The sequence below is a fragment of the Cervus canadensis genome, chromosome 7, assembly GCF_019320065.1.
Source record: "Cervus canadensis isolate Bull #8, Minnesota chromosome 7, ASM1932006v1, whole genome shotgun sequence".
Taxonomy (NCBI): domain Eukaryota; kingdom Metazoa; phylum Chordata; class Mammalia; order Artiodactyla; family Cervidae; genus Cervus; species Cervus canadensis.
The window spans coordinates 30,055,609-30,082,889 of NC_057392.1; the positions used below are offsets into that span (position 1 = coordinate 30,055,609).

The 27,281-nt window shown below is 53.7% G+C and overlaps 1 protein-coding gene across 2 annotated transcripts in view; it reads right to left on the reverse strand.

The window, feature by feature from the left end:
* Positions 1–894: 894 nt before the first annotated feature.
* RFTN1 (raftlin, lipid raft linker 1) overlaps positions 895–27,281 on the reverse strand; it is a 212,104-nt gene continuing 185,717 nt past the window's right edge. For both annotated transcript variants that reach the window (XM_043474803.1, XM_043474802.1), the window contains exons 8-10: positions 12,419–12,522; positions 11,399–11,480; positions 895–2,135 (exon numbers count right to left, since the gene is read on the reverse strand). In XM_043474803.1, the coding sequence (XP_043330738.1) occupies positions 1,734–2,135; positions 11,399–11,480; positions 12,419–12,522 (588 nt within the window). In that variant the 3' untranslated portion in view covers positions 895–1,733. The remainder of the gene's footprint in view (positions 2,136–11,398; positions 11,481–12,418; positions 12,523–27,281) is intronic.

The window sequence follows — 27,281 nt, forward strand, 5'->3', positions numbered from 1 at the left end:
AGATGTGGTACATATACACGATGGAATATTACTCAGCCATAAAAAGGGATGAAATAATGCCATTTGCAGCAACATGGATGGACCTAGAGATGATCATACTGTGTGAAGTAAGTCAGAGAAAAACAAGTATCATATGATACCGCTTATATGTGGAATCTTAAACAAAAATGATACAAATGAACTTACGTATGAAACAGTACAAATTAGGAGTTTGGGATTAACACATACACACCACTGTATATAAAAGAGACAACCAACAAGGATCTACTGTTTAGCACAGGGAGCTCTACTCCATACTTTGTAATCACCTATAAAAGAAAAGAATCTGATTGTATGTGTGTGTGTGGGTGTATAACTGAAATACAGACTATCTTCTCTTTGAACAGTCTTCATCCTTTATCGTAAGCTCTGGGGCTTAGGCTCGGAAGTTTGCTCATAAAAGGAAAATGTGCAATGTGACTGCGTTAGGATTTTCAATTCTGCCCTATTAAATTCTATTTAAAATGTATTTGATTTTAGCAAATTTGCACACAGATAAAAAGATAAATAAAAATAAATAAAAATGTATCTGCACACAGATCAATTATTTGCACACTGAATAATTTACTTAAAAAGCTTGGAGGCATGCTGAGTAATCTTTTTGTTTTAAAAAGGTACTGTCTCCCCCACCCTGGGGCAACGGGGGTGCCCTGACTGACCTGGTGGCCCTTGAATCCCGCTTTCATCTTCTTTGTACAAATGACACGAAAGCAGAGCGAGCTCAGCTGGCTCCTCCTGCTGCTGCCAGGAGTTAAGGGACTCAGGAAACAGGACCAGGGGACCAGGGGTCGGGGTGTCCGGACACCAGGCTAGGACTCTTCAGTGTGACATCAAGAAAGACTGGTACTCACAATGCACTGAACTCATAGGTGATTTATTGCTTTAAGTAACTAAACAAGAAAGAGGAGAGACAGGCTGCTGGGCACGTCAGTCGGCACTCTCTCTCCAGGCTTTGCAGCTGCATCTACTTAGAGCCTCCACAGTATTTTCTGGACGACATAAACACATCATAACACGCGTGGGAAGCGACCTGGCCAAGGACACGCTGATTACAGTAACACGCAACAGAGGCTCCCCACCAGTCAGCTGGCCCTGAAACAACAGAACGAAGGTGTGTTCCTAGGGTGTGCTGAAGACAAAACCTTAAATGTTTTTTTGGCATTAATACAAACACAGAATACTTTCACGGACATTCTGCTGAAGTGGGTACACGCACAGAATTGCCCCTGCGTTTCCAGATCACCAGTATCCATGGGAACACCTAGAGAAAAGCCAGGAGGCGAGGCACCTCCCCTCCCAATGTCACGTTCTTTGCCAAAGCAGCAGGGTCCAGGGGTTAGACAGAGGAAAGCAGTGGCCGGGCTCCAGGGCGTGTTACAAGCACCCAGCAGCTGCAGCGACAGCAGGGGCTGGACCCCCATCTCGGGGCGGGGGCTGGGGGCGGCGACCACGTCCGCCTTCGCTGGCAGCCAGGCAGGTCCCGGGGTTTGGCCTGAGGCTCCCTGGAGACCTTAGGTGGTGCAGCCCCTCCAGGAGCGGTAAGAGTCAGGGCTGGACTCCCAGGACACATTTCAAAAGGATGTGCAGAAACCAACGCTGCCGGGGACCCGGCCCTCCTCGGAGGGCTCATTAAGCTCACCACGAGGGGTCACGCCAAGCCAAAGGTAGCCCCCAGCCCGCCGGCCCCGCGAGACTCAGGGGCGCTCGGCTGCCGCGGGCCCCGGAGCCACCCCCGCGGAAACCCCCGCGCCGGCATCCTCTCCAGGCTCGGAGCCGGGGCGCCCCGCGCTGCCCCCCACCGGGGCCGGGCTGGGGCCCGCGGGGCCGTTCTGCACAGCCTCGCCCTCCACACACGGCCGTCCGTCCGGACACGGCTTCTCCGCGGGGCCCTCCGCCCAGCTGGGGGCCGCCCCTCCCGCGGAGGCCCAGTCCTCCCGCCCGGGCGCACGGCTCCCCGCGTCTCCCGCTCTGGGAAGCTGCTCTTCTGGGTTCTTCTCGCTTTCTTCGGCTTGCCGCTTGCCCCTGGCACGGAGTTTCCCTCTGGATTTCCTCGTCGTCCTGTTACGCATCTCGTCTCGGGAGAATCGCCACTGAAACTAGAGATTGGGGGAGAAGAGAGATAAATACATGCAGCTTCCGCGACCCCAGAGCATCCCTGGACACGAGCTCTGCGTTCACACCCACGTCTGGCAGCGAGACACACAAGGCCCGCTATTCCCCAACCACGGCCCAAACCTCGCACCCACTGGGAGCCGGCAGTTCCTGCCAAAGCAGGGACTCTAGGGGTGAATTTCCGGGGAGAGGGCCCCATACCAAAGGCCTGGCCTGGGAAGGGAGGTGCTGAAACCCTGTCATCTGGAGAAGCAGGAGGGGTGCAGGCACATGGGCCTACTCTTCCTCAGGGTATCACCCAGCTCAGAACCTGGGCACTCAGGTCCCCCTGCAGAACTGGCAGGCCGTGCCAGCCGCCAGCCGCACCCTGCTCTGCTAGAGCCCCCCCAAAGCCTTCACTCCCTTCCAGGCCAAGCAACGCCCAATGACCAGGCCACGTGGGGACAACGGCCCATCCTCCTGGTCCCCCCAGCACTGGTCAGGTCACTGCGGTCACCGTGAGGGAGCCCAGCACCTCCTTCAGCCACGCGCCCTTCCCCACGGGCGTTCCCACAGCACTCCCCCTGAAACCTCCTCCAAACCCACCGCAGCTGCCACTTCCCAGGGAGCCCCACGCTGCACTCCCTGTGGGCAGGGGGGTCCACGGAGCGGAGAGGCCTAAGGGCACAGTCAGCGCCAGGGCTGGACAAGGACGGGGTCACAGGGACGCCAAAGAGGGGGACTGCCCAGGGCGGAGTCCACCCAGCTCGGCCGCGTGCTAATCTATACGACGGGGGAGTTCCTCTAACTTAAATCGGGGCGGGTGACTCTATCTGCACCCAGTCAGATAATAAGGACTTTAGGTTTTTCAGGCCACGTGTTCTCTGTTGCAGCCTCTCCACTCTGCTATTGTAGCGCAAAAGCAGTCACAGGTAATAATACATAAACGGTCGTCACCGTGTTCCAATAAAACTTTATCGACAACATCAGGCAGTGGGCCGGCCCCTTTTGGACCGAGAGCTGCAGTGAGCCAAGCTCTGCCGTAGAAGGTGTTCACGTCCATTTGATGATGCGACAATCCACGTGACAGGCTTAGCGCTGCGTCCAGCACATGATGTACCAGGTGTATTCACCGTAACTGACGCTGCATGTCAGTTCAGAGCGTCAGGGACGCCGCCTGTCCTCCGTTCCGGCATCCCGGGGATACAGCAGGGAGTCTGGCGCGGAGAAGATGCTCAGAGCCCTTTGTGAGACAGATGACGCGGAGGACGCAGCGCCGGCCAAGCTGGCTACCCTGCGCGTCAGGGGAAGCCGGTCCTGTAATTTTAAGTCAAAACACAGCCTGGGCTTTAGCAAGGAGGCGCGGGCGCATCCCCACATCAGGTCTGGCGGAGCTCCAGAAAGAGAGATTAATCTGGGAAGAAAAGAGGAGTAAAACGTCCAAGTCCTGCTGAGCCTGCTGACAAGAGGAGCCGCTCTGGAGGGAGGCGGTTTGGGAGCCTGCACACTAGGGAGAAATCCGGGCGCAGAGCTGGGGCAGACACGGAGGCGGGAGGAGCGGTGAAGGAAGGCGCAGACGGGGGTCCCTGTGTTCACAAGGGAGGCACGCGCTGTGCAAACGGCCTTCCCCTGCGCCCCGGAGCTCCGCCGGCGGGGTGGGGGGCGGTGTCCCCTCCGGAGACTCGGGTTTTACGGGGAAGGGAACTGGGGGGCCTCGACCCCGGGGGAGGGCGTCGGCCTCCCCACCCCCGGACACGCGGCTCCACTTGAAGTTGCACGTCTTTCTTTCGCTTCATTTCTTTCCACGTGAGTCGAAGCACACTGGTGTCACCAAACACGGACTTGGAGCTAAGCCCTTCTGCTACTGAAAGAGAAGCGAAAGGAGCCTTCCATCTGAATGACTTCTGGTGAGGCTCCACGCCGGCAGCTGTACCATCCAGGGAAAACCATTTCCTAAGGCTCTACCACCTCACAGATAAATCTGGGTGCTTTCCCAGGAAGAAGCAAAAATGTACCGCATAAATTCTTTAAAAATCTGCCACCTCCATGGCATTCTCAGCGGGAGAGGTCTACTTCCCCAAATAAGACATCTGCCTGGACACACTCAGGGCTCCGAGATGGAACACATCCTGGGGTGAGTGCGCCGACTCCTTTTGAACAAGACCAGCAAATCTGGATATTCCATCAACCAACAGGAAAAGCAGTGAAGTGTGTATGCTGAGGTTGTGTGTGTTAGGCGCTCAGTCGTGTCCAACTCTTTGCAACTCCATGAACTGTAGCCCGCCAGACTCCTCGGTCCATGGGATTCTCCAGGCAAGAAGATTCTTCAGCCAAGACTGCAGCAGGCATCTTGGGGCCCCACGATCACCAGTGGGGGACTAGGACCTCTGACCTCAGCACGGACGCTGTGGCCTCCAGGGCCAGCCCTGCATGGCTCTTGGGTACCACACGGTCATCCTTCATTACCGCTGCCTTCTCGTGTGCTGCTGTTGCATTTTAATTCCAGCCCACATGAAGAGGTTTTTTTTTTTTTTAATGGGTGTCTCCAAATAGTCAGATACTCCAAATACTCTCTTCATCTGCATGGTTTTACAAAAAGGCCAGTTAAGCTGGTCAATATACAGCGAGCTGAGAGCCAGCCAGCTCTCAGAGAAGTTGGAAGAAGTTGTACTTTTGTCAAAAAAAAAAAAACCTGGTGAGACCTCTTCGGCTCAAAGGCCCAAAGTAAGACAACACAGTGCTACAGGTAGTGTGGTGGCTAAGACCCCGGTTCAAACCCCGGTTCTGGCATTTGGTAGCTGTCTGTCGGCAAAGTAATAGAGGAAAACAATAGAATGGGAAAGACTAGAGACCTCTTCAAGAAAATTAGAGATACCAAGGGAACATTTCATGCAGAGATGGGCTCAATAAAGGACAGAAATGGGATGGACCTAACAGAAGCAGAAGATATTAAGAAGAGGTGGCAAGAATACACAGAAGAACTGTACAAAAAAGATCTTCATGACCCAGATAATCAGGATGGTGTGATCACTCACCTAGAGCCAGACATCCTGGAATGTGAAGTCAAGTGGGCCTTAGGAAGCATCACTACGAACAAAGCTAGTGGAGGTGATGGAATTCCAGTTGAGCTATTTAAAATCCTAAAAGATGATGCTGTGAAGGTGCTGCATTCAATATGCCAGGAAATTTGGGAAAACTCAGCAGTGACCACAGGACTGGAAAAGGTCAGTTTTCATTCCAATCCCAAAGAAAGGCAATGCAAAGAATGCTCAAACTACTACAGAATTGCACTCATCTCACATGCTAGTAATGCGCAAGTCTCCAAGCCAGGCTTCAGCAATACGTGAACCGTGAACTTCCAGATGTTCAAGCTGGTTTTAGAAAAAGCAGAGGAACCAGAGATCAAATTGCCAACATCCGCTGGATCATCAAAAAAGAGAGTTCCAGAAAAAACATCTATTTCTGCTTTATTGACTATGCCAAAGCTTTTGACTGTGTGGATCACAATAAACTGTGGAAACTTCTGAAAGAGATGGGAATACCAGACCACCTGACCTGCCTCCTGAGAAACCTGTATGCAGGTCAGGAAGCAACAGTTAGAACTGGACATGGAACAACACACTGGTTCCAAATAGGAAAAGGAGTACGTCAAGGCTGTATATTGTCACCCTGCTTATTTAACTTATATGCAGAGTACATCATGAGAAACGTTGGGCTGGAAGAAGCACAAGCTGGAATCAAGATTGCTGGGAGAAATATCAATAATCTCAGATACGCAGATGACACCACCCTTATGGCAGAAAGTGAAGAGGAACTAAAAAGCCTCTTGATGAAAGTGAAAGAGTAGAGTGAAAAAGTTGGCTTAAAGCTCAACATTCAGAAAACTGAGATCATGGCATCTGGTCCCATCACTTCATGGCAGATAGATGGGGAAACAGTGGAAACAGCAGCTGACTTTATTTTTTCTGGGTTCCAGAGTCACTGCAGATGGTGACTGCGACAATGAACTTAAAAGACGCTTACTCCTTGGAAGGAAGGTTATGACCAACCTAGACAGCATATTAAAAAGCAGAGACATTACTTTGCCAACAAAGGTCTGTCTAGTCAAGGCTATGGTTTTTCCAGTAGTCATGCATGGATGTGAGATTTGGACTATAAAGAAAGCTGAGCACCGAAGAATTGATGCTTTTGAACTGTGTTGCTGGAAAGACTCTTGAGAGTCCCTTGGACTGCAAGGAGATCCAACCAGTCCATCCTAAAGAAGATCAGTCCTGGGTGTTCATTGGAAGGACTGATGTTGAAGCTGGAACTCCCATACTTTGGCCACCTGATGCAAAGAGCTGACTCATTTGAAAAGCCCCCGATACTGGGAAAGACTGAGGGCAGGAGGAGAGGGGAAGACAGAGGATGAGATGGTTGGATGGCATCACCGACTCGATGGACATGGGTTTGGGTGGATTCCGGGAGTTGGTGATGGACAGGGAGGCCTGGTGGGCTGCCGTTCATGGGGTCGCAAAGAGTCGGACACGACTGAGCAACTGAACTGAACTGACTGTCCTTAGGCAAGACAGTAATCTCCAGAAGAGCTGCCCTCGCCCCCGGGGCTGGGTGAACACCCCTGGGGACCCACTCACCCGCAGTGGATGTGAGTCACTCCTGGGAATCCCACTCACCCCGCGGTTGGGTGCAGGGGGCCCGCTGGCCCACTCACAGCGCCCCCTGCAGGCGGCTGGTGCACACGCTCGTGCCCATCCCCCGGGGCCCAGAGTCCACCCTGGACCCTGGCTCTTTTTTCTTTCCTTTTTAAATTATTTATGTATTTTTCTGGCTGAGCCGGGTCTCAGCCGTGGCACGCAGGATCTCTTAGCTGTGGAAGACCCTGGCGAGTCTCTAATGTGAACCCGATGTCCTCGCAAAGGCTGCTCTTGCTAAGTGAACAGCAGAGGCGTCCTGGCCGGGTCCGGATTCCCGCAGAGGATCACGCTGCACCGCCCTCCTGATACAACACCACGGAGGACACGGCGGACTGGGCCTGCGGGGGGCGCTCTGCTCACTCTTTCCAGGCCCCGACCTGGGCTGCTGGGCAGAAGAGGATTTGGGACTGTCCATGCCGAGCTGGATAGGACTACTGCGACCCGTGTTTTTCTGTCCTTCGGAAAACTCTGCCAAGCCAAATGCCTTCAAGGACGGCACCATTCTGTCTGTCCTTAGATGGAGGGTGGTGATGTCACTGACTCCCCAAGCTCCTGGGGGTCCCCAGCCACCACAGCTCTTCCGGGGCCGCAGCCGGATCACCCGGAGGCTGCGGCTGGAGTCCTCCCCTTACTCCCTCTCCTTTGCAGGGAGCACTCTCACAAAGCAGGGAAGTAGACCTGGCTGAACCTCAGGCTCTCTAGAATCTAAAAGCTAAATGTTCTGAGTGTCCCATGCTGTGACAAGGTTTCCCGTCTCCCTGAATCCCCGAAGCAGTGCTCTCACTAGGAACTGTTGGCACCATTTTATGATGAGTCTGTAGTGGTTCAGACAGGTGAAGTAACTCTCCGAAGGTCACACAGCTAGAAAACAGCAGAGCTGAAATTGAAACACAGCTTTCTGTGACCCTACACTAATGTTCCATCTGCTTCTTCTTGGTGGGTAAAAGGTTTCAGACTCACATTCTGGAAGGAAGGGAGGACACGAAGACAGGGGAGATGCCATGCACCTTTGGAATAGCTCAGCCCGCCCATAAGTGCCTCAGCTTTCAGACTTCATGACATCAGGACAGAATCTGCTAGGTCAAGGCTTGATGCATGAAACCAAGTGGTCAGCTAATGGAAGGACAGATTTAACTGCCATGAAAGATGCTTCTGTTTGTCTGATTAAAAACAAAACAAAACAAATATCTACAATGAACATACCCTGACAGGCCTATTTTTAAAAAATCAATAATGATAAATTTTGAATGGAGATCCACATGGTGAGCCTGGAAAGGGGCCCTAAACTATTCAGCCGAGACACTGGCTCTCAGACTTGCGTGGGCATTCAGGATCACCTAGGGGACGCCTTCAGACACAGGGCCCCCACCCTATCCCGGGGTTTCTGATCGGGGGGCCTGGGGAGGCCACAGAGACTGGCACTTCACACAAGCTCCTTGGTGATGCCGATTCTGCAGGTTCACGGGCCACAGTGTGAGAAACGCACAGCGAAGACCACCACCAGTTCACTGCGGGAAACGGCCTCCCCCCACCCCCCCACGCCCCCACCAGCCCCAGCCCGGCATCCGTGGGAGGGTCTCCTCCACCAGCCTCACTGGCAGGCTCCCCTCACTGCTGTGCTCGGGACAGTCACAGTCTTGAAGGAACAATAAAAGGACAATTGGCTGTGGGACCATGTGGGTCCCCTTAACGCAGGTGGCTTGCAGCAGTAAAAATTACAGAGCTACGAGGTCAGTGGTTGCTTGCATCCTTGGATTCAGGGGACCTCAGATATGGGAGGCTCACTCTGAATTACACTCGGATTAACCTCCGCGCTCTCCAAGGGTGGGTGGTCTGTATCTCAGACCCCGAGGCGGGATAGCTTGCCGTGGGGCGGCTCTGAGCAGAGGTCGGCGGCATCACACGCAGAGGCAGGCCGCCAGGCTGGAGGATGCATAGCGTCCTGAGCGGTTCCAAGGCGAGTCTCTGAAGACGACCAGCTGCTGCAGACGGAGCGGGGTGGACAGGCCTTCCCAGGCCAGGGCATGAGTGGGGTGAGGGTGTGCAGCCAGCGTAGAAACCGAGAAAACCCCGACTAGCCGTCTGTGCCTGAAATAAGTGCAGGAAAGGGAACGTTCTCTTTACAGCAGTGCACGCATGTCCAGAGATCCACGTCAGCAGGGCTGGTGGATTTAATTCACACGTTTTAAAACCTGTCTGTATCTGCCTCCACTTCGGTAGTTTAGCTGAAGACAGATGTCTCCCGGGTTGCAGAAAGCACGTCTTACCTTCAAAGGAAGTTAATATTTGCTTTTAAAGCCACACTCACAGGTGAACAAAGAGGTTTCTTTCAAATACTGGAAAGTCCTGTTTGGAGAATTTTATCCACTTGGTTGATTAAAAGAGGACTAAATATGCCGCATCCTTGACGTCTGAATTTTGCACTCTTTTTCCTCAAACGTCAGTGCTAGACACACCACGCACGTCCTGGGTCCAGCAGTTTGATTGTTCATTCGCTGGTTCAACAAGTGTTTGCGGAGTACGAACTAAAAGCCAGGGGCTGGGCATACAGCAGTGAGAACAGAAAGGGTGTGATCTCACAGAGTGAATGTCCGATTCTCCTGGCGGAGGATAAGCTATTGATCACAAATAACTAGGAACAGAGAGGAGACAGGAACAGAGAGGAGAGGAACATGGCTCTTCCCGGGGAATCGCAGAAGAGCCTGTCTTGGTCTAAAGGGAGAGGACGCCGTCCTGAGACAATACAAAGGAAGAGAGCATCCCAGGTGCAGGGACCACCCAAAGGCCCTGTGGCAGCGAGGAGCCCAAGAGAGCCTGCAGGCCAGGGCACTGGGATGCAGAAGACAGGCGGGATGCAGAAGACCGGTGGGATGGGGCGGGGCAGGGTGCGGGGAGACCCCACAGGGCCATGTGGACCCCAGCAAAAGCTCCCACCTTTATCTTGAAAAACACAAAGCTTTAGAAGCATTATAAGTAGCCGGGTGACACGACTCTGCTTTTTTAGAAGATCACTTTGGTTCTGAGTGGAGAACACACTTGAAAGGGAGGCCTGTCCTCAGGAGATGAGGGTAGTCCAGGCAGGTGATGATGGGAGAGGGGGGTTCCAGGGGGTCAAGGACCTAAAACTAGACATGCCTTCAGGCCAGACTGGCGGTGGGGGAGGAGACGGAGGCCCCAGGTGAGCTCCAGGGGCGGGAGCCTGGGGCATCGGAAGGACTGGCCCTCTCGGTGGGGAAGACTCAGGGGTAGGCACAGGGGCCGTCTAGGTCTGGGGGTGCAGGAGATTCTCTAAGGAAGAGAAGTGGGGAGATGCAGAGCTCCCAAAGAGGCAGTGGGTGGGAAACGAGGTGGGCGCGGTGGGGCAGAGAGAGAACAAGGCGCTTCCCGGGCTGGAAGGCGTGGCTGGTGTGAGGGCGCCCGGGGTCTCCCGGGAGCCGGACAGCGAACCCTGGGCTTAGGAGCGGGGCCGGGCGCCGGGGCCGGTACAGGCCGGCCTCCGGGGGCCGCCCCGCGTCACAGCGAGGGCAGTGCCCACTGCCAGCCACCCCCGCGAGGCGCAGGGCTGAGCGAGCCTCCTTGAGGCGCGGGCCTTGAGGGCAGCGGGCTGCGGTGGACGCTTCTCCTGACCCGGCAGAGCCGGCGCCGCCCTCCGGACCCTCCCTGCCGAACGTTCACAGCGGCCCTGCGCCCCGTCCTGAATCCCGCCGCCCAGGTTTCCACCTGCCCTTCCCGCGGTGACGGTCCAGCGCGAACCAGAACCAGCCCCCGGCGGCCCTCAGGGTCCTGTGGAGGGGCGGCCCCAACCTGTTCAGGGCCTGGCACGCCTGCCCGGGTCCCCCGTTCCCAGCACGCGAGGAGGCCCGGTGGTGGTGCCCAGAGCCGGGTGGGGGCGTCCAGCGGGCTCTGCCCCATGGCGCGGGGCCGTGCCCGTCACAGGGACAGCGAGCTGGCCCCAGGGCACGCCCGCCTGGCCCCGCGGGGCCCCTGGGAGGAGCACCCTCGGGGGCAAAGCCTGGGGGTGTGCAGCCACTGCGGAGGGCCTGGGCTCGGCCTCAGGAAACACAGGGTGCACCCCCCCACACACACCGTCTCAGGGCAACTGCGCTTCCAGGAGGGTTTGAGTGACGTCCCCGGACGGGGGGGCATGGCCTGGCCCGAGGACTTGCTCCCCAGGGGCACCGCCCTGCGCCCACACCAGCCGCGGCCACTCAGCCCTGCAGGCCGGGCCCTTTGGGGAAGGTGTTCTGGCATATTCTCTCTGCCAGGATCTCCAAACTTCCAACGGCTGGAGGGATGGGGGCCAGGCCGGAGCTCTGGCCAGCTCACCGGGAGATGAAGACACAGAGGAGCTGGGCATGGGCCCCCCGACCAGGCTGCAGCTGCCTCCCCACGCCCCCCACTTCAGCCTCCAGAATGTGAACCCTGCCCACCCAAGCATCCTCGCAAGAGGCCCGGCCACACGGCCCCCAGCACCCCCAGCTGCAGGTGACGTGGCTCATTTTTGCCGAGGGGGGCTCAGGGGTCCCCCCGGGTTCCGCAGAGCTGGGCCCAGGGGAGACAGCAAGGTCACTCACCTTCGATTCCTTCTTCTTGACCTTCTGAGGTAGACACGGTCTCTGGAGAAAGACGACCTGCTTGGTGGACACGGTCCCCTCCCTGCAACACACACACGGGAGGCAAGGATGAGTCTGTTACACCCGGGGGCCCGGACCTCACACGGAGGCCTCCACCTCCAACTTCATCCAGGCCAGCCGCCCAGGGAGGGAAGGCAGCCGCCCCAGAGGGACAGGTCAGAGGTCATGAAGCCCCCCAACAGCATGCACCTTTGCTTCCCGGGGGCTGTCTGGCGGGCCCAACAGAAGCGGGCACCCCTGAAAGACAGTTTTGTGTCTGAAAACGCCCCTTCCGTGGTGTGAAATCACAGCTGGCATCTTGGCCAAATGATGACAAAGTGGCCTCAGTGAACACTGGACTGGGGTTGGCGGGGGCAAGGAGTGGGGGGCTCTTCCAAGTCTGTCTTTGGGGATGAGGCTGGGGGGGCGGGGTGGCCTGGTTGACCCGGGATGGGTGGCCAGTGAGGAGGCTCTTGCTGGCTGTGTGTCCTCAGGTTTGTGATGGAGCCTCCCTGAGCCTCAGTTTCTTCATCTATAAAATGGGCACAAGATCTGTGCTTACCAAACCACAGGTAATTAGGAGGACTAGTTTGACAGCAAACCCAGAGGACGGACAGAAGGCCTTTCAGGGTTGGTAAGACTGGGATAAATCCCCAAAACAACGAACAATCCCACCTCCCAAGATGCTCTGAGGAATGGATGAGACTGTACATCTAGATGAGACTGTTCCCGGCCCGGGGCACACACTAGGTGCTAAGTTTCTCTTGCAAATGAGAATGCCTGGGCCCCCTCCACCCCGCGACAGGCTGGGCTGCCCACGTGGGGAGGGGGTGCCCGGGGCAGGGATGGTTAAGAATCTGAAATGCTGGGCCTGCCCTTCCTCAGGTGGAGAGCTGATGCCATAGGATTCCACGAGTCACGCACACGAAGAGCTAGTCGAACGGTGCAAGCGTTCGATAAGGTAACGCTGGTTATCGGTACCTGGTCGTCCTGACGACGGGGGTCGGCAGCACACAGGTGAGCTGCCAGCCGTAGGCAGCCAGCGAGTTCAGCAGGGGCACGTAGTCCGTCTGCACCTCGACACCCTGGGGAGAAAGGCCAGGTCAGGGCTGGGGCCGCCTCCGCTGACCTTGGCTCAGGGATGGGAGGGACCACCCGGCCACCAACCCAACAGAGCGGAAGGGGGCCTGCGCTCTGGAACAAAGATTCTGCAAGAGCCTGGGCCCAAAGGCCAGCGTGGGGTCTCCCTCCGCCCCCCCCACCTCCGGGCCTGCGCCATCGGGGGTCTTCCCCCCCCAGTCTCCCTCCACCCCCCCGTCCAGGTCTGCGCCATCGGGGGTCTCCCCCCACCCCCTCTGTCCAGGTCTGTGCCATCAGGGGTCTCCCTCCGCCCAGGTCTGCACCGTCGTGGGGTCTCCCTCTCGCCCGGGTCTGTGCCGTTTGAGCCGAGGGGTTAACGCGTTTGTTTTGTTTTACTCTCATTTGGACAAATCGCCTCCTCCGTGAGAGTCACTGAAGAAGCACAGTCACTTCGCCGCCAGGACAGACCCAGGGCCCGTGACCACGCGCTGCTCAGGCGGGTTCAGAGCGTCTTGTGGGAGTTAACGTACATCTGAGCAAACATCGAGTCACTGCATCCAACCAGCGCGGTCACACACACACACACACACACACACACGTGTGCGCGGGCACACAGGCGGGGAACTTCACCGCGTCACACATCCTGCCATAAAGGTGTAGATGAAACCTGTTTCACTTCCAGTCATGGAGGGAGGAGAGGAGGGGACTGACGCTTGTCTTTCAATTTAAAACCCAGTCCTGCTCCCATGGGGAGAGGACCCCACCGTGACGCCCCCACCTGGGACCCCCCACCTCTGACCCTGTACCCTGCTTTCTCAAGAGGCAGGTGGACTTCCGGGGGCAGCCCCACCCAGCCCTGCACCCTGACAGGTGTCCAGAGTCCCTGTGGCCGGGACAGCCGCAGGACCTGCTCAGGAGGACCGCAGGCCGGCGGAGGGGCGGAGGGGAGGGGCTCAGCCCTGCCGCTGGGTTCCCGTCCCAAAGACACCAGGGCGCGCGCACACACTCCCCCGAACACAAGACGGCCCACTGGCAGGGCCAGGAGGCTGGCCGGTCTGCGCAAAGGGGCCAGGGCCATCGTGGTGAGGGCGGGCTGCCTGGGGCTTGGGGGCTGGGGGACGCGGGCAGGCTGAGCCAGGAGGGGCTACCTGGGGGGACCCCAGCACGAGCAACACAGCCAGCACCAGGCAGAGGGCTGGCCTGCAGCGAGGGGGCCTCTGGGGACAGAACCGGGGGCCCGGAGAAAGAAGCGGGCGGGCAGCCCTGCTTCCCCAGGGGCCTCTAGATCTCCCGTCTCAGGAACCTGTCCCAGCATGGCCACTGCAGCCAGCATCCCCGGGAGCCCCCACTGCACACAGGACGTCGTGGCTCATGCCAGCGGCTCTCCCAGTGCGGTCCCATGAGCAGCCTCCCCCTGGAACCTGTTGCAGACAGAGTCTCGGGACCCACCCAGACCTGCACATCAGAAACTCTGGGGGTGAGCCCAGGGGGCTGCTTTTTCCTTCTTTTCTTCATGAAAGTGCTGCACGGGACCAGGGCATGCCGTCAGTCTTGTGGTTCAGACCCCGCACGTATCCCTGGTCAGGGAGCCAAAATCTCACATGCCGCGTGCTGGTGTGGCCAAAGGAAATCACAGAAGTGCTGCCAACTCACAGTATTCTGTTGTTTTCAGGTGTACACCACAGCGATCCAGTATTTTTACAGATTATACTCCACATAAGCCATGCCCGCCACATGCATGCTCAGTCATGTCTGACTCTTGGCCACCACACTGGCTGCAGCCCACCAGGCTCCTCTATTCATGGGATTTCCCAGCAAGAATACTGGACTGGGGTGCCATTTCCTTCTCCAGAGGATCTTCCCGACCCAGGGATTGAACCCGTGCCTCTGGCATTGGCAGCTGGATTCGTTACCGCTGAGTCACTGGGGAAACTCTGTATAAAGTGATCCTAAAATGCGTATTCCGTGTGCTGCACATTACACCCCAGCATCTTGTTTATTTTATACACGGTAGGCTGTACCTCTTGATCCCCTCTACCTGCCTTGCCCCCCACCCCCGCTTCATTTTCTTCACTGGTAAGCACTAGCTTGTCCTCTGTGTCTGTGAGGCTGTTTCTGCTTTGCTACATTTATTCATTTTATTTCTTAGACTTCACATGTAACTGGAATCATAAAGCATCTCTTTCTCTGCCTTATTTTACTGATAAGCATAATACTTCCTAGGTCCATCCATGTTGCTGCAAATGATATTATTTCATCCTTTTCTATGGTTGAGTAATATTCCACTGTGTGTGTATAGACATATAGTGCGTGTGTGTGTGTACACAAATACACCACTCTTTTTAATCCATTTATCTATTGACTTGGATTTCTTCTGTATTTTAGCAATTATAAATATTGCTGCTATGAACACTGACGTACATGTATCTTTTCTAATTAGTGTTTTCATTTCCTTTGGAAACACACCTAGGAGTGGATCATATGGCAGCTCTATTTTTTTTTTTAAAAGAACACGTCTAATAGTTAAGATGCAACTTAGTCTGGAGAAGACTGCCTAGAGAATCAATTAGTTTTCTTCTGATGACAGAAAAGAGTCTGCAGTTTTGTGGCCAGAATCTGTCTGCTGTTAGCTGGAAGCTGAGCCCTCCCCTCATTCTCCACGAGGGGAGGAGAGGTCAGGGGGCTCTGAAAGGCTCAGCCCTGCACTGACATGGTGCGGGGGCAGCTGGATGGGGGAGGGAGGGAGGGGGGGAGGGAGGGCGGTACAAAAACCAACCGTGGAGGGGACGGGAAGGCCTGTTTTGGCCCCGACCCTGAAGCCCCCACGCAGGCCCCACCCCATTTCTGCCCCACCTCCAGGCACACGGGGCCCTCCCTGCCAGGCCCGCCTGGCCAGTACATCCCCGGCGCTGGGCAGGGCCCTCCCCGCCTGCTGAGGCCACTTTACCCTGAGAAGCTGGGCCCCCATCCCTGCATCCCGGATTGAAGGAGAAGGAAGAAAATGTGAAATCCACACTCGGGCTTTGAGAGGTTGTGATTACTCGGGTCTATCAAGAATAGCCTTCCCACTTTATCAAGCGCCGGTGACAGGCCCGCCACAATCAGACAGTCGCTATGGCAACCAGGACCAGGCCCAGCGGTGCTCACAAAGCCCAAGCGGTAGGATGGAGCCCTTTCATCGGCGCTGGGCCGGATTCGCTCCTCTGCGCCCAGCGTGGCCGGACAATGGGCACCCCGGGGGCAGCCTGGCCCGCCTGCCCAGACAGGGCTCCCGAGCTGCTCGGGCTTTGCTCTGCGCTCTTCTCCTCCTTCACCATCTTCAAGAGGAAGACGGCAGGATTCCTCCCCAGCAGCTTTCCCCCTCAAGGTGGGGGATGCCAGCCAGAGGGCCCAGAACCATAAAGACCAAAAGGAAAACAGAAAAAACACAGCAAAACATGGCCCTGCTGAGACAGCCAAGGGTTCCGTCTCGGGTGCTGCCAGCCGGCGGTCACAGGACGGGTGGAAAAGGGAAATACGAACGGTCCGGGGGTGAGGGGGCTCACCCTGCCAGTCTCTGCCACACCCAGCCCTCTGGGCTGACATTGATTTAATTAACAGTTCATGCGGTTTTCCACAGGCACCTGTATCAAAGTCGGTTTGCATATTATCAATAGTCAGAAGATGACATTTCTAAAAACACGACACGGGCCCCATGCAGTCAGCGGAAGCAGCTTTCAAGTCCGTGCGCTAGGAAAGGGGGTCGGGCAGGCGTCGGATGGAAGGCTCTCTCTGATCTGCTTTTCCGTGACACTCCAGTGAGGAGGGACGCACACGCAGCACTCCAAAGCCAGCCCGCTGATCAAACGGAAAGACATTTCTGGGAACAGGAGCAAAAACTTTAATTAACTCCCCACTCTCCTGTGTGGATGCGGCATCTCCGATCACACCTGGAGTGTTAAAAAAAACGGGGCATGTCCTGTGGTTCTTCGACTTGCACAAAAGGGATTCGTTTGTATTTATGGCTCTTTTTCCTTTGTTCCCGACCATGCCTCCGGTGGCTACGAATCCAACGCAACCTTCCTTTGCCCTCCAAAACCAGGACAACATGCTCAGGGTTTATTAACAAACACTTGTGTCTTCTGATCCTTTCCAAGATCCCCTGCAGCAGGGAATATTAGGAGGTGACACCCTGGCCCAGTGAGAAAGTTTCTATACTGGTATCATCACCACACACCTCTCTTTTTCTTGTTTCCATTCTAGAAGGATCTGGGACAAAAGCAGCTTAAAAGACACTTTGCTCCTGACTTGGGACTGGAGATAAAGAAGGGAATTCAGTTTCCATGTCTGAAAAGTACGCAGGACCTCTGGGCTGGTCTCCTAGCAGCCTTGGGGGGTCCTTCCCCTCCATTCCCTGAGAGGACACGTGAAGTAACAGCCCACAAGAGGCTTTTGTAAACTGCTGCCAAAGCACTAATGCCCAACACTAATTGGCAAGCCACGTTTATATACCATTTCCTTACGTATCAACTGTAGGCATCTTTTGATTTCCTACCATGGGACATGAAGGCTTAGCGTTCCCGTTCACATTTCTTACTTTCTCTTTCTTGGTGCCCCCAGTGGTTTTAATGTAATTAAATCAAAAGTCTATGTCACTACAGCATTGCAAATATTGCTCGGTCAAGTAATGAAGTGTGACACCTTTTTAAAAAAATATAGTCCTTTATTTTTCCTGCGGCCTCAATTCTTTTCACCTGTCTGGTCATATAGGAACTCATCGCTAAAATTCACTCCACATGTTCCAACACCTCTTCTTCGTACCCACCAATAAATATCCCATGTGCCTAAATATTAATATATTAGTTCAGGGAGGCCTGGCGTGCTGCAGTCCATGGGGTTGCAAAGAGTCGAACACTACTGAGCGACTGAACTGAACTGAACTGAGAGAATCAATTCCTAGGTAGGTTGATAAGAAGTCCGGGGTCCCCAGGAAGGAGAGGCTGGGGCTTCTGAGGAGGAGAAAGGGGTCTGGAATTCTCAAGGAGGAGGAAAAGACAAACATAGGTTTTTTTTTTTTTTTTTTCTCTACATTCCTTAGTCACATAAAAAGCTTTTTCTTTAAGCCTGGAACTGATCATTACACAACAAACAACTCAGTTTAAACTCTGTACCAAGGATTATATAACAACAATGTATCCTGCTTGAGGGCAGTTTCTCCTTCCTGAACCCTTCTGACTAATCCTGGTATCTTAAAATGTGTATTATGGGAGTGGGTCTGGTAGGATCTTTCTATTGTTGAGTTCTAATCCTGTTATCCTAAAATGTAAATTGTAGGAGTGGGTCTGGTAAAATTGTCACAAACTTGAGACATTCTTTTGATTTACTGTAATAACTAATTTAAAAAGTGTATAGCTCCCTTGCTAACACTAGCGAGGGGGCACTCTCCGCCCCCCTTCTGATGTCTGTGTGACAGCTTCCTCTGTCCCTTTCTTACTTTCATAAAACTCTGCTACACAAAAGCTCTTGAGTGATCACGCCTGGTCCCTGGTCCCGAAGCTAAATCTTCTTTGGAAGTCACGAATCCGACATCGCTCACCATAAGCTATCAGTTCTGTTTTTTCCCATTTGGAGGCCTCATTTCTAGAATGTTTTGTGCCCTTGCTCCAACTGGCGTGGATGCTTCTCTGGCCCGGGTTCTCCCTCTGCTCTGTCTAGGGCGGATGTCTTCTCCTGGGTTTCCCCCTCGTTCTGCTGGAGCACGCCCTCTGGTGGCTCCCTAGGAAACAGTGACCTGGAAGTTATTTGCACCCCTGCATTCCTGCAAGTGTCCTTCTCTTCACCTTTAACTAACCGTTTAGGTCCAGAAGTCGAGGCTGTGATCACTTTCTATCAATAACCTTCCATCAATAACTTTCCAAACATCGCTCCACTAGCTTCTCTATGTCGGCACTGCTATTGTGATACCCATGTGATTACTCAGGCTTTGAGTGTACCCTGCGGTGCTGCGTTGTAAGATCTTAGGATGTTTTTCCCCATGAAGTTCCGGAATTCACAATATGCCTTCATGTGGGTGTTTTTCTTTTTTTTTTTACTCAAAGGGCTGTACACTCAATAGCTTTGCCCTCAAACGATTACTGCCCTTCAGCTCTGAAAAGTATTCTTTTTTTCTTCTCTTTGATAATTTTGCTCTCCTCCATTTCTGTCTTTTTCTTTTTGGACTTCCTGTTAGTCAAAATGTAGGACTGATGTTGTAATTTTATGACCTTCCCCCCTGCTGTTTTCTTACTCTCTTCCCTGGTGGCTCAGATGGTAAAGAATCTGCCTGCAATGAGAGAGTCCCGGGTTCAATCCCTGGGTTGGGAAGATCCCCTGGAGAAGGAAATGGCAACCCACTCCAGTATTCTGGCCTGGATAATTTCATGGACAGAGGAGCCTGCTGGGCTGCAGTCCATGGGGTCACAAAGAGTCGGATTCGACTGAGTGACTTCACTTTCACTTTCTTTTTAATTTTACCTTCTTAAAGATGTCCTTTATTTCATTTTCCAGACCTTTTGTTATGTTTTAAAGTGCTCTGCTGTCCTATTTTCAGGTCCTGAAGCTCCTTCTTCTCTTTTGATCATTTCTTTTTTTATAGCATCTTGGTTTTCTTTCACGGATACGCATACTCTGTCTCTTGAAGTGGTTTCATCCGACCCTTGGATTGCGTCTATGAGGCAGAGGTGGGAGCCAGGAATCTCACCACACTGTGTGCAGACTTCACACCAATGCCTGCCTCCAGCTCTGCAGTTCATCCCACCATGCTGCAGGGACTTAAGCTTCCAAGGCCAGAGATTTCCTCACAACCCCTTCCTCTTCCAGGTGCCGCTTCCACCACTGTGCTGAACCAGTCAGCTTTTCTGCATGCACCTGCCATCTTCTAAAAATCTTTTCAAATCACATAGCTTCCTCTTTCTCTTCTTCAGTCTTTTTGTTCTTATGGGCATCCATCCATCCATCCACCCACCTACCTACATATCTGTGTCTCTGTTTATCCATCTATGTATCTGTCCATCCACCTGTCTGCATCTCTATGTATGTATGTACCTATCTATCCATCCATCCACCTACCTACCTGCCTGTGTCTCTATCCATCTAGCTACTTACCCTCTACAGTCAGTTTTCACTATTTGTGGGAACTATGTACTACAATGGCATCACAAACACTAAATTAGCAGATACTGAACCAGTGCACCTGGGGAAACACAGGATTAGCATCCTGTGAGCCTTTGGTCAGATTTTTTCTACCTGATCAGTACATAACTTTGTTTAACGAGAGTTTCTGTTGAAAGACACCTTGGATTAGTATATATCGTGGATTCGTTACTACTGAACCTCCTGCCAGCAGCACCGTAACTCATTCATGAGCAGAGCTCCTAACACGTGCTCTGTGGGGGCCCCGTCAGCTTTCCTGCGCTTGGGAACGCAGGCGGCCCTGCAGCAGCACGACACGGTAAGGTCACCGACAAAGAGCAGGAGCCTGTGAGAGACGCGGCCCTAAGTGAGCTGCGAGCAGGACACCAGTGTGCAGCGTGAAAGCTGCTCAGCTGGGAACACGCTCGTCTGCAACATGATTGGGGTGCTGCAGGAGACTCGTGAGAGTCCCTTGGACTGCAAGGAGATCCAACCAGGCCACCCTAAAGGAGGTCAACCCTGAATATTCACTGGAAGGACTGACGCTGAAGCCAAAGCTCCAACGCCTCTGCTACCGGCTGCAAAGAACTGACTCATTGGAAAAAGACCCTGATGCTGGGAAGGATTCAAGGCAGGAGGAGAAGGGGACGACAGAGGATGAGAGGGTTGGATCGCATCACTGACTCAATGGACATGAGTTTGGGTAAACTTGGTGAAGGACAGGGAGGCCTGGCGTGCTGCGGTTCATGGGGTCGCAAAGAGTCGGACCCGACTGAGCGACTGATCAACAACAAAGCGTACACCTGCAAGTGACTGTGGGAGCACCGAGGGTGCTGGTTCAGGGGTTACGAATAAGTGTTAGCAAACAGGATTTGCAAAAATGGAATCCATGAATAAGCAGGAGTGACTCTTACACACATCTATCTCTCAAACATTCTCTTAGTATCAGTTCACTGGGATTTTTCAGAAGAAATAGATGCCAGTGGCCAATCCCCCACATTCAATACAATTTTATTGTTTAAAATTTTAAAGGTCTACTGCAAGCCATTTCTAAATAGGTTAGAAGCCAGAAACCATAAAGTAAAAATAATAAATCTGGTGACATAAAAACTCCTTCACCATGACAAAAGGTAAGCTATGCAAAGTCAAAAGACAAATGACAAGATGGGAAAAGATTTGTAGCTCAAATTACAGTCAAAAAAGAGCTCCTAAAAACTGATGAGGAAAAAAAAATCCAATCCAGTAATCCAAATTTTAAGATGGGATGAAGGTGCAAAAAGAGCCAGAGAAAAGGAAATTCAAATGGTCGTGAAGCAAAGGAAACTATGCCAAATTCACAGTAAGAGAAGTCCAAACCAAAACTGCCCTGAGATATCACAGTTTCACCTCTCATATTGGAAAAATCCAAAAGTTTAATGACTACTTAGCTGGCAAGGCTGGGGGGAGGCGGGTATCCTCACACAGGCTGGCAGGAGGGCGGATTCAACCTCAGCGAAAACAATCTGATGGCGTCTCTCTAAATTATAAATACATCTGCCCTTTGACCTATCAGTCTCACTTCTGGTAATGGATCCTATATATAAAAAATCACAAACAGACAAAGGTGTTTACTGGAGAACTGCTTGCAACAGCAGAACCCTGAGTGACACCTGTGTCCATGCATGTTGGGCTTGTTAAATAAATTATACTGTATCACGTGATGGCTTGGGGGGTGCGGTAATGGTTGCTTGTGTATTGAACCAATGCAAGGACCACAGCGAGAGGGAATGATTCCTGTGGCAGAAAGAATAACACCCACACACTCCCTCCCCACATCTCCACATCCTAAACCCTGGGGCCTGGGAAGAGGCTACGTTCTACGGCGCAGTCAAAGGGATCTGGCAGAGTGATGAAGTTATGAATCACCTGATGGGGAGATTTACAAGGGGGGTTCAGTGTAATCAAACGGGGCCTTAGGGACTTCCCTCGTGGTCCAGGGGTTAAGACTCTGCACTTCCACTTCAGGGGTCGCTGGTTCAATCCCTGGTTGGCGAACTAAGATCCCACATGATGCCAAAAAATCAAAAAAGGAGGCGGGAGGCGGGTCAGAGTCAGGGAAAGAGAGGTGGGCAGAGAGCAGAGCGCTTGGCCACGAGCGAGTTGGCCTCTAGAAGTTGAAAGCGAGGAACAGACGGTCCCAGAAAGAAAGCTGCTCTGCCCACCCCTTGATTATAATCCCTTAAGACTCGCTTTGGATTTCTGGCCTCCAGAACTGTTGAGAGACTAAATCTGTGTTGTCTTAAGTCTGCAGTCACTTGTCATAGCGACACCGAAACACAGTCTAAAGCCAGGGAGAGGTCAGGGTGAAAATGAAGACTTGCAGGCTTTGGCCAACACCGGGCAGATGGCAACTCAGGAGGGGTGAGGGTGACTGAGGACTGGGTCTCCTGGGGCGGGCGGAGCAGAAGCTGATAAAAAAGCACTGAACTGGGAGGAACCGGGCCAGACGGCCGTCCAGGGTGGGAAATGCGTTTGAGAAGAAAGATCCAGGAACTCCTCTGGCAGTCGCATGGTGAAGACTCCGCGCTTGCACTGCAGTGGGGACGGGTTTCACCCCTGGTCGGGAACTAAGATCTCATGCCACGCAGGCAAAGGAAGGGAAGGGAGATCCCCAGCCTCGACTGCCTTGAGAACGGAAGCACCGTGGAGGCTGAAAAACCAGCTCGGGGCGGTCCTGCGGGAAACTCCCCGCGTCCTTCAGCGTCCCCAGGGGCAAGGCTCTCCTGGGTACCACTGTTCCCCGAGGAAGCTCTGCATCCAGTCCGTCTGGCTCTGTGCCAGGCATCAGGGAAGCAAAGCTGCACCAGCCTCTTCCGCTGCTGCAGGCAATCCTGGTCCAGGGGGTGGGGAGGACAGACACACGGCCCCTCCCCAGAGGGGAGCCGCCGGGGTGTGCTGAGGAAGGAGGGCGGAAGGCCCCCCTCTCTGGGGAAGGCCTGACCCCTCTGAGCCAGCGGCAGCTGCAGCGGGCCTGCCTCCCTGGCCCCCGTCCCTCCCGAGGCCTCTCCTGGGACCACGGCTGGCAGGGACCACCTCTTCTGCCAGCCGATGCTGGGGCTGGCTGGAGATGCTGTTTCCCTCTTTGTTTTACACACAATGCCCCAGAAACAACATTTTGCTGATATGTAATTAGGCCAACATAATAGAGTCTAAGAAAGCCGTCGGTCTCATTTTCGACAACTTTGGCTTTCATAACGTTCAAAGAGAATACGTTAAAAAAAAAAAAGAAAGAAAGCCTAGTTCTCAGATGCGGAAAAGGGGGCAGATGAAATAAATGCATGCGATGTGCAGAAGGCTTCCTTCCTGGGACTCCCTACCCACCCCTGCCGGTTCGCTCACATCTTACCCTGATTTTCTCTACCATGCAAGAAAAACAGTAAACTCGGTAGCCCTTTGAGAGCCCAACAGAATAGCAATAATGACTGTCATTATTATTTGAGACACATTGTTTGCAAAGAATGGCCTCAATGATTACTTGCCTGCCTCGAGGCCTCTTGACAAGGTAAATGAGCAGCAACTCCCATAGAGTCCACTTCTCCACCCCTTGAATCCAGGCCGGGCTTGGGACGTGCTCTGACCAACAGCAGATGGTAGGCGTGACCTCACGCTGCTCTCAGCCTGGGCCACGAGGGAGCTTGCTGCTCCTACCTGCTCTCAGGGGACTGGGGACAAGCCCAGGCTGGCCTGCGGGAGGACAGGAGCCCCGCGACCCAGGCAACCGGCAGACGGGAGAGATGCCATCCTGAGCCAGCGGAGTGGGCGGAGGACCCTCCAGCGATGCAGAAGCAGAGTGAGGTTAGAGAAGCTCAGGGCAGGTGAGCAGGAACCCCCAGCGGACCTGCGCGCTCATGGCAACAGTAAACGCTGCTCATCTCAACTCGCCAAGCTTTGGGACGCCTCATCCCACAGCAGGAGCGAACACAGATCACGATCATTTGAGAAAGAGCCAATTCCCCGGGGCAGACCTCTGGGAGGAACATCAGAGGGAAAGTCACCTCATCGGACAATGTGCACGAGAGGAGAGACGGTGACTGCTACCGCTGAGTGGAGCCGGGCTGGCTAACATCTCACCTCCCTCAGAGCCGGCAGCACCTCGCCCTCATCTCCTCCGTGGCAGACGCACGGGGACCCAGCCTGGCACGGCGGCCCCCCAGTCTCACTGGTGACAAGCGACCGTGAGGCTGGGCACCGCCGCCAGCAAGCTCTGGGAGGGAGAGATAAACACGCACGCAGGCAGGCGCGCCCGCTCAAGATGCTGTCGGCCGCCTCCCAAAGCACCACGTGCGCCAGGCTGGCAGGCAGCCTGAACCTGCCCGGCAAGATAGCCCTCTCCTGGATTCCAGGCCGGGCAGGCGATGCGGTCCTGGGGCGGGCGGCGTGGGGCGAGGGGCTAGGGGCTGCACACGCCCACCAGAGCTGCCTGCCGGGCAGAGTGAGAACCAGGTCAGGTGCGTGACGACCAGGGCTCCCCGATTACACTGGAGATCCACCCAGTGCCTCCTAAAGGGAATCAGTCCTGAATATCCATTGCAAGGACTGATGCTGAAGTTCCAATACTTTGGCCACCTGATGCAAAGGGCTAACTCATTGGAAAAGACCGTGATGCTGGGAAAGATTGAAGGCAGGAGGAGAAGGGGACGACAGAGGATGAGATGGTTGGATGGCATCACTGACTCAATGGACATGTGTTTGGGTAAACTCCGGGAGTTGGTGATGGACAGGGAGGCCTGGCGTGCTGCGGTCTGTGGGGTCGCAAAGAGTCGGACACGACTGAGCGACTGAACTGAAATGAATGAGGCTGGACGGGTCAAGGCTGAGGGGGCAGGGCCAGGGCAGACCCTGACCGTCAGTGGGCAGGTGCTCCTGGCTCTCCGAGGGCAAACACGCAGCTCAAAGCCGTCACACCCCGCGAGCAGCTCCGCAGGGCCTGCGTCCTCCAGGAGCGGACATTTCACACACACACACACACACACACACACAGAGACCATGTCAAGGGTGAGCGCATCCTCTCCGGCAGGCAGACTTGGAAACAGCTTTGTTTGATAACAATTAGACAAGAAACGTTTTCTCCATTCGGGACTCGCCAAGTCCCTTCCACTTGCTGGGAGGAGTGAGAGGAAACTGGGCTTTCTGGGAGTAACTGGGATTTGTCACTGTGTCTTTAGACATGAGGTGAACGAGGGATCGCTTTTAAATCCTGCTTATTTTTCCACCGTATCTACAACCCAGAAAAGAGAGGATTTAAAAACAGCTTTCCCAAAGTATACAATGAAAAGGGATTTATTTTGGAGTTGGCGGGGGTTGGGGGGGGAGGGAAGTGTGTCAGCTAAAACGCTCGAAAACTACATCCAAGTTATCACCAGTTCTCATTCCTGACTGCTTCCCAATAATCACAAACGCCGGCCCAGAGGATGTCCCTGAGCAAAGGTTGGTTCAAAACCTGAGCAGAGGAGGAGATGGAAGTTAAGGGCTACGCAACTGTCGCCGGGCGGCCAGCAGCATCAGAGCTGAAAAGCACAGTCACTCCGAAAAGAAGTTTCACCGTGCAACATTCAACACAATGCATTTCTCTCCCTGACTTTCTCCATCTGGGAAATTCAAGGGCCCACTTCGGCATTCAGTCAATGTCCTCGCTGGTCAATAGTTTCTCGGTGGTGACCCAACTGTCAGTCTCTTGTTGTCATGGTTACCAGGATGCTAACTGGACCCCGTCTTCTTATAGTCCCCTCTCCCTTAAGCCTAATTGTGTTGCACAGATCCTCAGCGTGTCCTCTGAGGACCCTGCTCCTGCTAGGGGGGCATCTTCTAGGGCTTCCAAGGGGCTGGGAGATGCTGGCGGGAATATCCAGCCTTCAGGACATGTCAGAGCCCTGACTGTCAGCTCCCCGGTCTCCGGAGTCCTTCAGTTCCCTCTGGTTTCCTGATCCACTGCGGCCTGGAGACACATGCAGCAGAGGCTGTCACAGGTGCCCCGCTGGGTTTCCACCAGCATCTGGGTTGTGACCCATCAGGGGAGGAGCTGACTAAGAGAACCAAGGTCAAGAAAATAAACATGGTGTCAGAGAGACTGGCCAACTTTGCCTGGGGTCCTGGAGGAAATCCCCCACTATCCTCTGTCTCCTAACACTTCATCATGTTGATCAGTACTTAACACCAATGAGTTTATCGACATATCACTATCTCCTTTCCTGGAACGCATTCTCTACAAAGGCAAGGGGTTTATCTTATTCCTGATGGATCCCAGGCAACTAGGGAATTGTCTGTCACAGAATGGGTGAGTGAATGAACGAATGCACCTTTCCTAGCATTTCTGGGGTAGATTCTGCCACCACTGTCCTATATGCTCAAAATCTTGTCAAAATTGCTGTAAATCACATCCAACACTAACGAGACAGGAATTTGCCTTTAAAAATGGGAGTTAATCTGCCAGGGTGTTGTGATACCAACCTTCTGACCTTTTCGTGAACAGAAGCTGGAAGTGTATTCATGCATGAAAATTAAATGCAAAATCACGTTGGTCATCAACCACTAAGGCCACTGGATGCTTTAGCAAAGACTGGTAAATTATTAAACTGACCACACACAGATCCACCCTGCCCAGCCTCTGTGCCACTCACTGCACTGTTGCAGATGGTCCTACCAGGAGATAAGAGTCTAAGGGTCTATGACTCTGTCTCTTGAATCTTAGCTTAGTTTTGAGACTTTCTTTGGAAATGAATAGGATATTAACAAATGAAAGAAGTAAGCTAGCACCCTGGGGCTCTTGGGGGACCCTGTGACTGCCCTCCTGGGAAGAAGCCCAGGCTAGCCTACTAGACGTTAAGACCCACAGGGCCCCGCGGGCCCAGCCAACAGCCAGCCAACTGTCTGACACACGAGTGAGGCCACCTGGATCCTCCCATCACCTGATTCAGAGCCCAGGACAGGTCCGCTAAGCTGCTCCAAAGCAGAGGAACTGCTCAGAGGACGCAAAGAGTCATGAGTTGAATAAAAGGTTATCTGAAGAATACTCTATGGCACACATTTTACTCATTTGTTAATTGATGGGCATTTGGAGTGTCTCTACTTTTTGGATATTGTGAATAATGCTGCCATGAAGATTCATGTATAGGGTTTTATGCAGACCTACATTTTCAATTTCTCTTGAATATATGTCTTGGAGTAGAATAGCAGGTCGGTCATATGGTAACGATGCTGAACATTTTAAGGAACTCTCCACGCATCACTTTTGCAATAAGAAAAAAGGTATAAAACGTGGCCTCATTAGACTAGCTTCTGAGCCTTCTTGTCTAATTTGCCAAATGATCCCCCTTTCCACTGAGTTGAAGAGGATGTTTAAGAATTTTTCCTCAAAGAGGCCACTGACTTAAAAGCAGTAGTTGACCCATGCATCCTAGGTTATTAAAGCTGGAAGGGACCAGGGTGGTTCTCTGTCCAGTGGTTCCTGGTTGGATTTTTAACATGCAGACCCCTAATCTCCACCTCCAGACCTCCCGAGTCTGAGCTGCCAGGGCTGGCGCCTGGGAATGTGCATTTGTATCAAGTCCCCAGGTGATTCAGGAAGGCCACCTCCATC